We start from the raw sequence: 14,840 nt of genomic DNA on the forward strand, positions 1-14,840 counted from the left end.
AACTTTGTATCTACTTTTGTGAAATGTCTATTCAAATTCTGTACCTACTGTTGAAGGGTTTTTCTTTTTTTCTTAATGATTTTTCATAAGCTCTTTAAATCAAGCAAATTAGTCCCCTGATGGCTTACAGTTTGGTGATATTTTCCAAGTTTGTTGTTAGCCTTTGTTTAGAATATGTTTTCTGTACAAGATAGTTTTATAGTCAGATTAATCCACCTTTTCCTTGTGGATTTTATTTAAAAGGAGCTTTCCCTAAAGTGGATGTTTAAGTTTACTGAAGAGTGGAATCAGAATTTATGTTGGAGAAGAACATTTCAAAGAGGACAGTCTAGTAATTTTGACATTTTATATGTTCATTGTAAGGAGCCTTGAGTAGACATTAAATCTCAAAGCTCCAAAATCATTCCAAGAAAGCTTACTTTAAGATTAATTTGTCCTTTTTGCATATGTGCTCTGCTAAACACAAAATTATGGAAAATGATAATATTGTGAACTATTTTAACTATTATAGTGATTTCTAGTTTTTTCCTAATCATTGTTTAACATATTTTCATAAAAACCACATATGTCAGTCACATTGTGGCTCTTTTAAAAAATTAAAGTTACACTCAAAAGAAATAGAATTTATTGATTAAATCAAATAGACCTTTAATATAAAAGAAATAATTTATTTCATTGTGGAAACTCATCCCCCTCAGTGTTTTCCCATAATACACATAAAGATTTCTTAGCAGAGTAGGAAGGAAATAGTCTTTCCATTTAATGGAAACAATGTAGGGGACATTTCCTGAGTTATATTTTGCTCAGATCATTTAGTAGCTTTCCTTATTACTGTTGTGAAAATTCCTGTGAGATCTTCAGGAACTATAAATGGTTAATTTATTTGAGCCTTGACTTTACTGCTTTTATCTTCTCTAGAAGCACAGTGATATGAAATATGTTGAATTATTGGTACTGGTAATTTAGCCATTAATACTTAATCAAACCCATACCTATAAATTGTGTTAGTACATTTTCTTGAAAGATCTGGGGTAGGTTGTCTGACAATTGATAATGCCTGTCATTGTGAGAAGTGGAATATCTAACGTGTTATTAGATAAGTTACTTCAGAAAGAAAAAGTCCTACCTTCTCCCTATACATCCTCAGTCAGCACCTTCTAGGACCTGGGGGTGGGAGGGAAGAGATGAATGCCAGGGCTACTTGGTTGCCTGGTTTTACTAAAGAAAGTGGAAACTGTACATTTTTAGAAATGTAAGTTATGAAAATATGAGTTAGAGGTAATACCAGGTAACTTGAGAGTATACTGACCTAAACATAAGGTTTATCTAGGATAAAACTTGATAAAACTACTACTACTTTATTTTGCTGAATTAATTAATTACCAATTTCAAGTTATTTTTTAGGCTTATGAAATTTCTTGAACATTCTTACCTAATTTTGTTTGAAAGTTTCTTGTTGATAAAAAAAATAATGGCATTTTTGAAAACAGTATTCTCTCAATGTGGAATAAATGTCATGTAACCATCGTGTTGGAAATCACTTCTTGTACTATTGTTTTCATTTTCTTATTCAACAGAACTTGTTGAGTGCCTACATTGTGCCCAGGTCCTGTGTTGTAAGTGGCTTTATAAATATTCATCTGAAAAGAAGAAGAGCTCTGTTATAGATCATAGAAGTCTGCCATGGCAGATTTAGAATATAGAGGGATTTCATTTGACACTTGCTCCTAGAAGATGAATAGTAGAGGAGTTCTTCGATTCAGTGTATTCATGGCCTGATGAGAATGTCTGTTAGTACACTCTTCTTGCTGGTTGAATCTCTGTCATTCTCCGTTCTCTCTTTCCAACAAGCATACTTCATTAGGAGTACCTTCTCTGATTTTCCAGACTAGGTCATGTCTGCGTATATGCCTATTCTGTATTTTTCTTAATAGCCTCATCGTGATTATAGTTTTAAAATTTGATTAATCTCTTAATCTGCTTGTCTCTGTTAAGCCATTAAGAGAGGCTTAACAGAGGCTCCCTGTGCCTGAAATTTGCTGGGCACTTAAATATTTATTAATGAACTGTGACTTTTAAGTCATTGCTACCTGCTGGGTATCTTCCAACATGTTTTTGCTTCATCTCCACACCCCAGGGCAAGGTTTTACGGGAGATGATAGGTAATGGGCAGAATTCTGTGCAGTGGAGACCTTGGGAATCCGATCGAGATTGTATAGGGAGTATTCCGAAGGTGAAGGCCGCAGTGTATGTCAGTTATGACACCCACTTTACTAGGGCAAAGTTCACTGTTCCTAACCTGGGTCTTATCTACCTGCCTCATCTTTGGTTAAAATCTTTACAATCTAGTTTTATCTTGAATCTCAGGTTCTCCCCCTGTCAATAAATTATTTATAAGAAAAATAGATTTAGCCTTTGGCATGCATGCGTGCATGCTAAGTCGCATCAGTTCTGTCCGACTCTTTGCAACCCTGTGGACCGCAGCCCACCCAGTTCCTCAATCCATGGGATTCTCTAGGCAAGAATACTGGAGTGGGTTGACATTTCCTACTCCAGCCTTTGCTGTAGATAGTCTTAAATGTTTTATTTCCAGGTTTAACCTTTGGAGCCATTCAAGATTTTAGGATGGGAGAGTTAACATTATTAGACTTCTTATTTTAGTAAGATATTTTGATTTCAATGCATGGGATGTAGTAGGTGATATGCATGTCAGTGCATGAGGAGATAGTTGACAGGTCCTCACTCAGTTAATTCAGCCAGCATTTGTTGAATACCTACCCTGTGTCTGGCTTGTTGACAGGGGAAATGTAGAGATGGAAGATAGTTCCTACATACTAGAACCATACCAGTTCGATCAAACCAGTCAATCGTAAAGGAAATCAACCCTGAATATTCACTGGAAGGACTAATGCTGAAGCTCCACTACTTTGGCCACCTGATGCAAAGAGCTGACCCATTTGAAAAGACCCTGATGCTGGGAAAGATAGAAGGCAGAAGGAGAAGGGGACAACAGAGGACGAGATGGTTGGATGGCATCACCAACTCAATGGACATGAGTTTGATCAAGTTCCGGGAGATGGTGATGGACAGGGAAGTCTGGCGTGCTGCAGTCCATGGGGTTGCAAAGATTCAGACACAACTGAGCAATTGAACAACAGCAAAGAACCATGTAGTCTATTGAGGCAGGGCTCAATAATTAAGCTATGTACTAATTTAATTAATGTCGTGTTCAGAGAAATACAGTATGGAAGGAACACAGGAGAGGTAACCACTGAAACTAGGAGTTTCAGGGGAGGCTTTTTAGAGGCAGTGATAAACCAGTCCTTTCTAAAATGCAAGTAGGGGTTAATCAGGCAAAGAGGATAGGAAAAATCTGTCCAGGCAGAGACAAGAGCACATGTGTAAATACCAGTTAAGGGTTTATTTAGATTATCAAGGTGAGAATTCCTGAGTGATATTTAAAAGATGTCATATACAGCACTTGAACACTGATTGGTTTTAAGGTTTTGCTTGCCTTGGTGACTGGGACATACTGATGTAATTCTGAGAACAGTGGACCCACCAAGAGGTAGAGATGAGTGAGTGATATTCAGTTTTGGATCTGTGGTTTTTGAGGCACAGTGGGATTTCCATATGGATTTATGAATGCACAGTTGGAAACTAGTGTGAGTTTAAGGGTGAGATGAAGGGTAAAGATTGAGATTTGGGATTCTCCATAGGAGTCGTGGCTAAACCTCAGGTACATGGGTAAGATATCAAAAGAGACTGCAGAATAGAAGAGAAGAAAAAGAAGAGGACTAGAGACAGAGGAGAATAAGAAAATTCTTTTTTCCTTTTTAAGGCAGGATCTAAATAAGGAGTTTTAAGTTAGTTTATTTTTTCTCCTCATTATATTTCAAGGAGAAAAAAAGAATAAATGAGGAAATACACATTTGTTCACATTTATTGAAACCCTAAGACATTAAAAATATGCCTAAAGTCAAAGATAAATTTAGTTTTGATCATTGTGAAGGTAGGGAACATTTTCGGCAAGATCATTGAAGCAAGAAAAGATTTTCAGATAATCCCTCAGTGAAACAGAATACTTCTGAGAATTCCAGATAATTGAGATTTTACTTTATTAGCTCTTTATTTTGAATTGCATCTGTTTTTTCAAATATTTTAAGTTCATATATTCAGAATGCTATTGATTTATAAGAAGTGTATTCCATTTTCTCATGGAATACATTGCATAAAAGGTTAAACACTCACACTTTTAAAAGAACATATATGTAATCATAGTCACAGAATGTAAACTTCTTATTTATAAGAAGTTATACAGCTTATACAGCTCTCACTTGGTTTCAGGTCTCTTTCTCAGACCAAGTACTTAAAGTCGGAGAAAAGGAAACTAGATTGTTGCAAAGTGTAAAGTGAAATGACCTTATAACTATACTGTATAGAATCTACTGGAGTCTCAGGCACTTTGGGAAGGAGATGCGATGGCAGGAGGTGGTATAATGGCATTCCCCGTCGCAGCATCTCTCTTGCAAACAAGTATCTCTGACTGCCTGAAGTGCTTAGCCTTTCTCACTTACGTACAGTAGTAACAACTATTGCTTATCATGAACTTGTTGCATGCCATGCATGGTACATGTATCATCTCATTCAGTCCTCATAACATCCTTGCCAGGAGTGGTTGGTGTAAGAATAACAACTGTAATTTGCCAAATATTTAATATTTTCCAAGCGTTGTGTTTGGAGAAGCCAATGGCAACCCACTCCAGTACTCTTGCCTAGAAAATCCCATGGATGGAGGAGCCTGGTGGGCTGCAGTCCATGGGGACGCTAAGGGTCGGACATGACTGAGTGACTTCACTTTCACTTTTCACTTTCATGCATTGGAGAAGGAAATGGCAACCCACTCCAGTGTTCTTGCCTGGGGAATCCCAGGGACGGGGGAGCCTGGTGGGCTGCCGTCTCTGGGGTCGCACAGAGTCGGATGTGACTGAAGCGACTTAGCAGCAGCAGCAGCAGCAGCAAGCATTGTGTTATTTAATGTACATTCATTTAATCCTTACAGAAACTATATGTTTGTCAGTAGATATTTTTATTCCTCCATGAGGCTCAGAGGGGTTGAGCAACTTGCTTTATGTCATACAGCTATGGTCAGGGCTCAAACTCAGGTCTCTGAATTCTAAAAGCTGTACTCTTTGCATTATACCTGCTATCTCACTATTAACTTTCGTTGGGTGGTGATGGGGAACACCGACCTCCTAGAACCTTATGACAAGTACCTAAGCAGTGTCAATAGAATAAAAGAAAGCAAACAATTTAAGGCCACCTTGAACCAGGGCTGGTGTACTGTTTTCTAGACCCCTCTTCAGAGTGTGAGTGCCACCTGCTGGAAGGTTGTAATGTTTCTGTGTGCTTGTGGAGTCCTGAGAAGGTTGCCACAGGTGTGAAAGTGTCAGGTTTCAAAACGCTAATTCTTAAATTTCAGTTCAGGAATGCTAGGGCATTTTGAAGTTAGGTGAATCTCCTGTTTGCCATAAAGTTTGTTTCCTCTTTTATCTTCTTTTTTTTTTTTGCAGAGAGGGAAGGGTTACACACTTTAAAAAAAGATACACTCAATGAATGCTTTCTAAAATAAAGTTTTCTAAAAATAAAGATCAATGGTCAAATGAATCATACTGTTACTTATAACAGATCAAATAAGAATAAAAAATTGGAGTTACTTTGAGATAAGTGAGTTATTGAAGTTTATAAGAGGACCCTTTCCATTTAGATACCCTGAAAAAGGAATCTGGAAGCCCTGGGGGCATCAGAGACTTAGAGAAAAGAAAGTACAGATGAAAGAGGAAGAAAGATGTATGGATAAAAATACAAATGGATTCTGTAATTGTTAGTCTAGCACAAGGCTCCCCAAATGGAGTCAGAATTCTAAATAGTGCTTTAGAGAAAAAAGTTTAGGATTATAGCTTTAGATTGTTTAGGACAGTGAAAAGTAGACACTTTTTATAGTCATTTAGATGCCCGCATGGAAGGGGGACCAGATAAAGTCTTGGCATGCCCCCTGCACGTTCTTCATTAAGGCTCCTTTGGGATCATGTTAGTGCTCTGTAAGTGTCTGGCACAGGAGATGTTATGACTTACTGTGGCACTTTCACAGGAAAATCATGCTATACTAAACTGCTGTTTGTGTGATTAAGGCATATTTATAGTTGTATGAGGTCATGTTGAACAAATATCTGTGTGACAAGAGATTAAAGTTCATTGGTAAAATCTGATATTGCCAAGAATTTGGGGAAGTACAAGTACAAGCATCTCCTTTCTTTTATCCCTTCTCAGATCAACTGTATAAGAAGCTTAGCTTGCATGATAGTATCTTATCTTAGCAGGTAGAATTCTGCAGAGAAGGAGCTGTTGGTGTGTGTGTGTATGCATGTGTGTAAAACATAAAGGTAATGCTCATTATAGAAAACTTGTAAAGTAGAAAAATAGGAAGAAAGAAAAAAATCACACATTCACTATCCAGAGATAATTATATTAATGTTGTGGTATATTTCCTCTTTTATAAATGTATTTTATATTTTGCATATTTTATTTTTTTTAATAGAAAAGCATACAAATTTTATTTGATGTTAAGCTTTGTGTGACACAGGGGCCTTCCTAGAAGTGAAAATGCCAAGAAATGGGTAGGCCTGAGACCTGATATGCCATTTTTAACAAAGAGCAATTAATTGTAGGGACGTGACAAGACAAAGGAAAGGGTTTAAGACTTGGAGGGGCTGCACAGTGTGGGAAGGTGAATATGTAGGGGAAACCAGTGGAAGATAAGGGCTGTCTTAGCATAGTTTGTCTGTGCTGGTCCAGTGCAGTGCCGACTTTCTGTCTTTGTCATGGTCGTAAAACTTCCCTGGGAGAGGGGATTTATGGCAGTCCTCAGTTCTTATTGTCTACTTTTAGTCAGATAAGGGAACCTCCAGGACGGCTTCTTTCTTCATCTCTTGAACCACACATGCCTTCACTGCATACTCACTCTTATGCCAGAGTGTCACATTTTGGGCTGGTATGTTCTAATCCCCTTCACCTTCCCCCCGAATAAAAGATGAAATTTAGATCTGATGAAGGCGAAGAAATGGGAAATTTTGTTCCAGCTTGCCTGGTTGGGGGTGGAGGGGGGACACACTGTTTCCCTTTCTTAAATTTTTTTTTTTAAATGGAAGTATATTTGACCTACAACACTATCTTTGTTCCAGGTGCACACCATGGTAATTTGATATTTCTGTATGTTGCAAAATGATCACGCCATAGCCTTTTTATATCACATCACAGTATTATAGCATAAGTCCTTTTTCATGTATTTTAAAACTCTTGACATATATATTTGAGACTGTGATATATGGATATACCATAATTTACTTATCAGTTTTTTTAGTATTGGCCATTTGTGTTGTTTACTGTTTTTGTTTATTTGTTCCTTCAGTAGATAGAGAATGCATTTGTGTGGCATTTGTAGCATATTTATTTTTTGCTAGCCTTGGAAGTAATCACTGATTTGATCAAGCTGTTTCAATTCCTCAAGTGTCTTCCTTTGTTTCCTGTTCTTTGTATCATTTTCTTCAGGATTTTGTAGCATTTATTGCATTCACAGCCCTTTTAAGGAATACCCTCATAGTACCCCTTTGCTTTTCCAATTCTATACCAGGTTAAATATCTCACCCTGAGCCATTAAGAGCTATGTTTCTGTTCTTTACATCAAGCCAGCACCCTTATACTTTTGCTAAGAGTGGGTGCTAGTTGAGAGAACAATTCCTTTTTAAGCCTAAAGTAAATGTAGCTTGTGGAAAGTTTGAGTCCCTAGAAGAACTATGTTAGACACAGTCTAGTCAACTTATTAAAAAGACAAAATCATTCAAAATGCCTTTTGAAAAGATAGCAACGTTTTATAATATTCCAGGCTACTTACTGCTTGATTTTTGTAAGAATCAGGTACATTCAGTAGATTTAATTCTTTCAACAAATATTTATTGAGTACTTACTGTGTGCTCATGACCATATTAAGCCCTAGGAATATAAAACCAGCAGAAACTTTGCCTTCTTGGAGCTTGTATGTTAATGGAGAGAGACACACAATAAATAATATAAAATAAATAAACAATACCTAGGTCCCCTACTCCTTAAATGAAGCCTTGTGAACAGATGTATTTTCAATAGTTTTTTTTTTTTAATTTTAGAAAGATAATATTGTGTGTGTGTGTGTGTGTGTGTATATATTACCTAATACCAGGGGGAATTCTGATGCACCAATCAAATCTAGTAGTTTCTCTTTCATATTAAAAGAATGAGCATTTGCACTCAGTTGGATAAATAAAGACTATAGCAGCTTCATGTTATTGCTAATGAGATACATCTGTGAAATGAATATTAAAGAATAGTTTTCAAAGCAGATAAAATTATGACTGATATAAAATGAGCACATTTTAAAGATTTTATGTAACTTACTAAATGAAGGAACCTAGTAGAATTATAACCTGTTCAAAGAAGAATCTGTGAGCTTCCCAGGTAGTGCTGGTGGGAAAGAACCTGCCTGCTAATGCAGGAGACATAAGAGATGTGGGTTCAATCCCTGGGCTTGGAAGATCCCCTGGAGGAGGAAATAGCAACCCACTCCAGTATTATTGCCTGGAGAATCCCATGGAGAGGAGCCTGGCAGGTTATAGTCCATAGGATCACAAAGCCTCATTCATAACTGAAGTGACTGAGCATACAAAGAAGAGTCTATAGGACAGATAAATTTGTAGATCAGGAATATTAAAATGATGTCCAATTTAAGGTAACTTTAGCATCTTCCACAATGGGAGAGTGAATGTAGATAAGCAAGAATTATTCTGTGTTATCATCAGTTATCTATAATGTACAGAGTTGTACAATAGCTTCCATAGCATCAGAATCAGATAACCTGAAAGAATGTGCCTTTCTTTTTCTCCATTGAAGTGTAAAAATTTTTTTCCTACCCGAGTTACTAGAAAACTTTTGGTTTTCTAAGCTCTCTAGAATTATACCTAAGGGATATAGAGCTATATGCTATGTTCAGTAGTGATAATACTTTGCATAAAAATAAAGAAGCAGAGGGGTGGTTATAATTTTAAATAGAAGGACCAGAAAAGACCTGAGGAGGATTGAGAACTTTTGCCTGAGTAACTGGAATGATGGAGTTGCTATTAACTGAGGCTGGGGAAGAGCAGTTGGGGTAGAGGGCAGGAGAGGTGAAGATGACAACCTCAGTGTGACTTTCAGATGTTCAAGTAGAGATGTTGAGGCATTTTAGATATATATACATAGCTGGACTTCAGGGAATATGCGTTGACTAGAAATAAACGTTTGGGAGTTAATGTGTATAGGTGACATTTAAAACTTCCAGACTGGATGAGATCACTTAGAAAAGCTCCTTCTACATGCCATACCTTGTGCTAGTTCCTGTAGAGATAAATTTAAAATTGTCTTTGCCCTCAAGGAGCTTATGGTCTACCAGGGGAGGCAGATGTAAAGTTAAAACAGTATAAAAGTATATCAATACAACTATACATCAAGTACACATAATTCGGTAAAGTCATATCTGAGTCATCCTAAACTCCATCACCCTCAGAGTCGCTTGTTCAGTGGCCCAGCCATCAGACATACACAGAAGAAAGTCACAGCGTGGTACCTTTTATATCAGCTGGCTTCTCCCCTAACCCACTGCACCCAGCATGTTTCTAGTGATACTGGAGAACCTCACTGTAGAACTGTAGAACTGTAGAACCTCACTGTAGAACCTCTCCTCACTGGAGAACTGTGACAGTTCTGCATGGCCTGTAAGCCTCCTCATTATTTGGCCTTTGCCTTATTGCTTGCTTTAATTCCTCAGTTCTGTCCCTAGTGACAGAGATGATCAGTTTTGTATTTTTTTTATTGCTGTATGATTGATGTACAATATTATATAGGTTACCAGTGTACAGTATAGTGATTCACAATTTTAAAAGGTTATACTCCATTTATAGTCATTATAAAATTTTGGCTGCATCCTCCGTGTTGTACAATACATCCTTGTAGCTTATTTTGCACCTAATAATTTGTGCCTCTTAATCCCGTATCCCTATATTGACCGCCCCCTCCATTGGCTACCACTAGTTATTCTCTTTACCTGTGAGTCTGCTGCTTTTTGTTATGTTCACTAGTTTGTTGTATTTTTTAGCTTCCACGTGTAAGTGATGCATACAGTATTTGTCTTTCTCTGACTTATTTCACTTAGCATAATGCCCTCCAAGTCCATCCATGTTGCTGCAAATGGCAAAATTTCCTTCTTTTTTATGCTTGTAGTCTGTATTTTGAAACACCATTCTGATTGTAGAGTGAAAAATGAATGCGGAAAGGGAATAAAACAAACATAGTTTGCTATTTCTTACTCTTTGCTTGCCTTCACATTGATATTTAGTCATTTATAAAGACCTGTAGGGTTGGAATTCTCTGGTGGTACAGTGTTTAGGACTGCACGCTTTCATTGCAGTGCTTATGGGTTCAATCCCCGGTCAGGGAACTAAGATCCCAAATACCATGTCACATGCCCCCTGCCAAAAAAAAGACTGGAAGGGTAGAAAAAGTGTAATAGGTATGCAGAAATTGCAAGTGTATATTGCTATACAGTGCAATTTTGGGGATTAGGGGAAATTTTCTAGTAAATGCATGGTGTTGCAAACTTTACCCTCTTCCCTCCTGTATTTCATAGAAAAGGTAACCTGAATGGCAATTGCTAAAAACAAAAATCAAATATAAAATTACTATAGGATCCAGCAATTCTACTTTTTGAGTATATTTAAAAAATTGAAAGCAAAGACTCAAATAGATGTTTGTATATCAGTCTTCAAGGCAGTGTTATTCATAATAACCAAAGGTGGAATCAACCCAAATGTCCATAGGGTGATGGGAGGGATGCATGAATAAGCAAAGGTGGTATATGCATACAATGAAATATTATTAATATGTACCCTTAAAAAGAAAGGGAATTCTTTCCTACATGGATACATCCATACAACATGGATGAATCTTGAAGACACGTGAAGTGAAGGAAGCCAGACACAAAAGAACAAATACTGAACAATTGCATTTATATGAAGTAGTTGGCATCTTCAGATTTCTAGAGACAGAAAGCAGAACCGGAGGAGATGGGAATGGGAGATACCGTGTGTCATGGGACAGAGTTCCAGCCTTTTCTTCTCTAGAAAAGGCTCTAGAGAAGGGATAGAGTGGCGGTTCTGAAACACAGTGTACTTAATGCCACTGAGCTACACACTTAAAAATAGTTAGAATGGTAAATTTTATGTATATTTTACCACAAAAAAGTGACCTGGAAATACCTTGGCGTTGTAAGAAAGAACCAGAAAGGTTTCTATAAACTAATACTGTGCTGAATAATGAAAGATTTATAAGAAAGTAAAACATAAGTGCTATCTTTTGTGTAAATATTCATACTTGCTTTCATTTGCATAAATAGTTGGAAGACTCACCAAGCAACTAAAAAAAGTTCCTTCTAGGAGGGAGGCCAGCCTGTGGTCCCTTGGGGAAGGAGTGGTGATGAGGCATTTCAATGTGTTTCCTTTAACGTACATTTGATTTTTGAACTGTGTAGATGTATTACCTATTCGAAATAATGTTTAAACATGGAACTTAAGGTGGATTCACTGTAGAGAGATCAGTAATTTGTAGTCACAAAAAACCCTAATTTTTTAGAGGTGTTGATTAAATACTGCTACATGTGACATACCCTCCCCCAGACAGATGGAGTCCAGGGTTCAGGGGTCTGTGCCAGTGTTTGGTGTTTTGGGAGCTTGGTTTAGGTACAGAAGTGTTTTACCTTCCTTTCCCCTGCGGGCAGGAAAGAGGACATACTCTGGGTAGACATTTAATAAAGTCAAACTCTCTAATATTTTTCTCTGCCTCGTTGATCTGTTTGTATGTCTGTCTTCCCTTCTACATTGTGGGAACAGATGACAAGGACTTTAGCTGAACTGGAAAAAGCATGGACTTTGGAATCAGGCAGAACTATTTAAATCCAAAGCTCTTCTCTTTCTAATGTTTGACTTTGGTCAAGTTATTTTTTTACACTGAACCCGAGCTTCTGTGTGCATCATAGGGTTGTTGGAAGGATTAAGTGAGAGAAAAAACAGGTACATGCAATCACCTTGCGCATAGAAATTATTCAGTAGGAGCTTTGTCCCCTCTTCCTTTGTGTATTTTCCACGGAGCTTTACATTTAAAAGGCGTTTGAAGTGTTTAACAAATTGAGTGTGTTTATACCTATTAAGTCTGAACCCTGGTTAAGGACGGTGTGAGGCGGGCATATTTAGAAGACTTCCACCTTGAACAGCTAATGTTATTGTTGATAAACATTTTATCAAGCAACTGCCTGTTATGGGCCAAGAACTAAGTTTTCACTTGCTGATATGGTCTGTCTTTCCTTCTTCTTATCAGAGTCCAGCTTGAAGCTTTCTGCTTTGTGAAAGGCCTAGTCGTTTCTCTGTTTATAGGACCTCTTTTTCATACCAGTTTTATCAGTGGGTTTGAGACTCATTCTTTTACGCTCAGTACTCTTCTGTAAAACCTGTCTCATGTTCTCGGCATGGGTAAGTTAGGGATTGTTAAATATCTTTCTGCCTTTTGTCAAATTGAGCACATACTATGCTGGAGTGGATATAAACAGTATTCCTGCTTCCCTAGCAGCCTTTCCTCTAGTTTAAAAAAAAAAAATTACACACATGCCAAAATACACTTCATTATTTAGCAATATGATATTACTTTTGTTTACTATTTTACATCTTACCATGTAAAAGGATCCCGTTTTCCAAACATACATATTACAGAGAAAGGATTGGAAAGAGATGTACCAAGATGTGGACAGAGTTTATCTCTAAGTTATGGTATTTGGGTGATGGTGTTGCTTTTTTTTTTTTTTAACGCTAGTTATCTGGATTGTCTAAATTTTCAAAAATTTCACTTTGAAGTTATGGGAAGTACATTATTCTCTGCTAACAGAATACTGACCCTTCTCTTCCTCTTGCCTTCAGCTTTTGCGAGAATTGAAGCATCCTAATGTGATCGCCCTGCAGAAGGTGTTCCTTTCTCACAGTGACAGGAAGGTGTGGCTGCTGTTTGATTATGCAGAACATGATTTATGGGTAAGTCTAAACTCACTTTATTTTTAGGATAATAATTTTATATAGGTATGAAGAATAAATGTATGTGCTCCATACTGCTAATGTACAGAAAGGAAAACTTGCTCTGTTGACCATAGTTTCAAAATAAATATGCTAAAGGTAAATTTTGATTTAAAAGAATTAGAGCAATAAACATTAACATCCTGTTTTATAGTATTTGTCACATTCAGAAATTTCACTTCAAAAAATGTTCCTGAGTGGGAGATTGTAGTTTTAGGTAATGAATGGCAGTTTCCTAATATGTTCTAGGGAAATTACTTTCTTTTGCACTGTACACATATTTAACTGTTCATATTTAACAGTCATGTGCTTGTGAATAGTTTTCCTCTCTAAGTGAAGGTCCTGTCTTGCAGCATTTTGCCATTTAAAATTCACCCCACCAAATAAATATGTACAGGTCTGCAAATATTAGGGTTTTTTTTTTTTAAACAATATATAAAAGAAGCCAAAAATTCTAATTTCACATGTTTAAAATTAGGAATCAAGTCATTTAAACATTTTATCCCAGGACCTCCCAAAAGTAAAAAACAAATTCAAACTTGGCGGTAAGTTCAAACTTTGGATAATTAAATTTTGATTCAATAGAATGTGGTTTGTCATTTTTATAAATTATAACTCTTTTCAAGAATAACTTTAACAGACTAATAGGTCTTGAAAGAAATTTCCTTATAGCAGATATTGACAAGAACCTCTTCTGTCACGGATATCTAGTACCCATGTTGGCATGTTTTGGGCAAATGTTGGATGGAGATGGAGGTGGATGTGGGATTGCAGGGGGCAGATGGAATTTCTTTCCCTTCCACAATATACCATGTGTACATAAAAATTTGGATATGATGATTCAGTTTATATTTATTTCAATGCAATTGAATTCCCCATTTTTCTCTTCCTGCTTGTGTCTAGTGATTTGCTATTTACTATTGACTACTAAGACTATATCCTAATTTCATTATGTAAGGTGGAACTTTCCAATAATTCTGATATACATGCAGTCAGTAATGTTACCCAAATGCACTAAGTACTAACTTTATTTTATAGAACAGTAAAGATTTACAGAGTTTTTTTCCCTTTCTGTCAGTAGAGAATACAATTAATGCTATTTTAAGGCAGGTTTTAAATTATAAACCCTTTTTACTTCTTGGTTTTACTTAATGCAGATCTTAATGGTTTCAGTAAGTCATCACAACAACCACATTAATAATCTCACATTCACCCTCAATATAGATTCTGTTTTGGTTTGAGCTTATTATTTATTTTTCTTTGTGTTATTATTGGCCCTTAATACGTAATCTTAAAATGTACTTATTGCAGCCTTTATTGTGTTTTGTTGACATAGGCAAAGACTATGTTACTCTAATACATATTTTCTAATTTTTAGCATATTATTAAGTTTCACCGTGCATCAAAAGCAAATAAAAAGCCCATGCAGTTGCCAAGATCTATGGTTAAATCATTACTTTACCAGATTCTTGATGGGATCCATTACCTCCATGCAAATTGGGTGCTTCACAGAGATCTGGTAAGTATGTTTCTTTTAAATTGATCAATGTTTTCTTCTCTCCTTATAAAAATAACTTTTCTTCTTGGTACAGTTATGATGAACAT

At 36.6% G+C, this 14,840-nt stretch overlaps 1 protein-coding gene across 4 annotated transcripts in view; it reads left to right on the plus strand.

The window, feature by feature from the left end:
- The window catches only part of CDK19 (cyclin dependent kinase 19), a 169,944-nt gene that overhangs the window by 103,071 nt on the left and 52,033 nt on the right, over window positions 1-14,840 (plus strand). For all 4 annotated transcript variants that reach the window (XM_070376467.1, XM_005890225.3, XM_070376468.1 and 1 more), the window contains 2 exons: window positions 13,086-13,196; window positions 14,614-14,754. In XM_070376467.1, the coding sequence (XP_070232568.1) occupies window positions 13,086-13,196; window positions 14,614-14,754 (252 nt within the window). The remainder of the gene's footprint in view (window positions 1-13,085; window positions 13,197-14,613; window positions 14,755-14,840) is intronic.

The sequence above is a fragment of the Bos mutus genome, chromosome 9 (assembly GCF_027580195.1).
Source record: "Bos mutus isolate GX-2022 chromosome 9, NWIPB_WYAK_1.1, whole genome shotgun sequence".
NCBI classification, from domain to species: Eukaryota; Metazoa; Chordata; class Mammalia; order Artiodactyla; family Bovidae; genus Bos; species Bos mutus.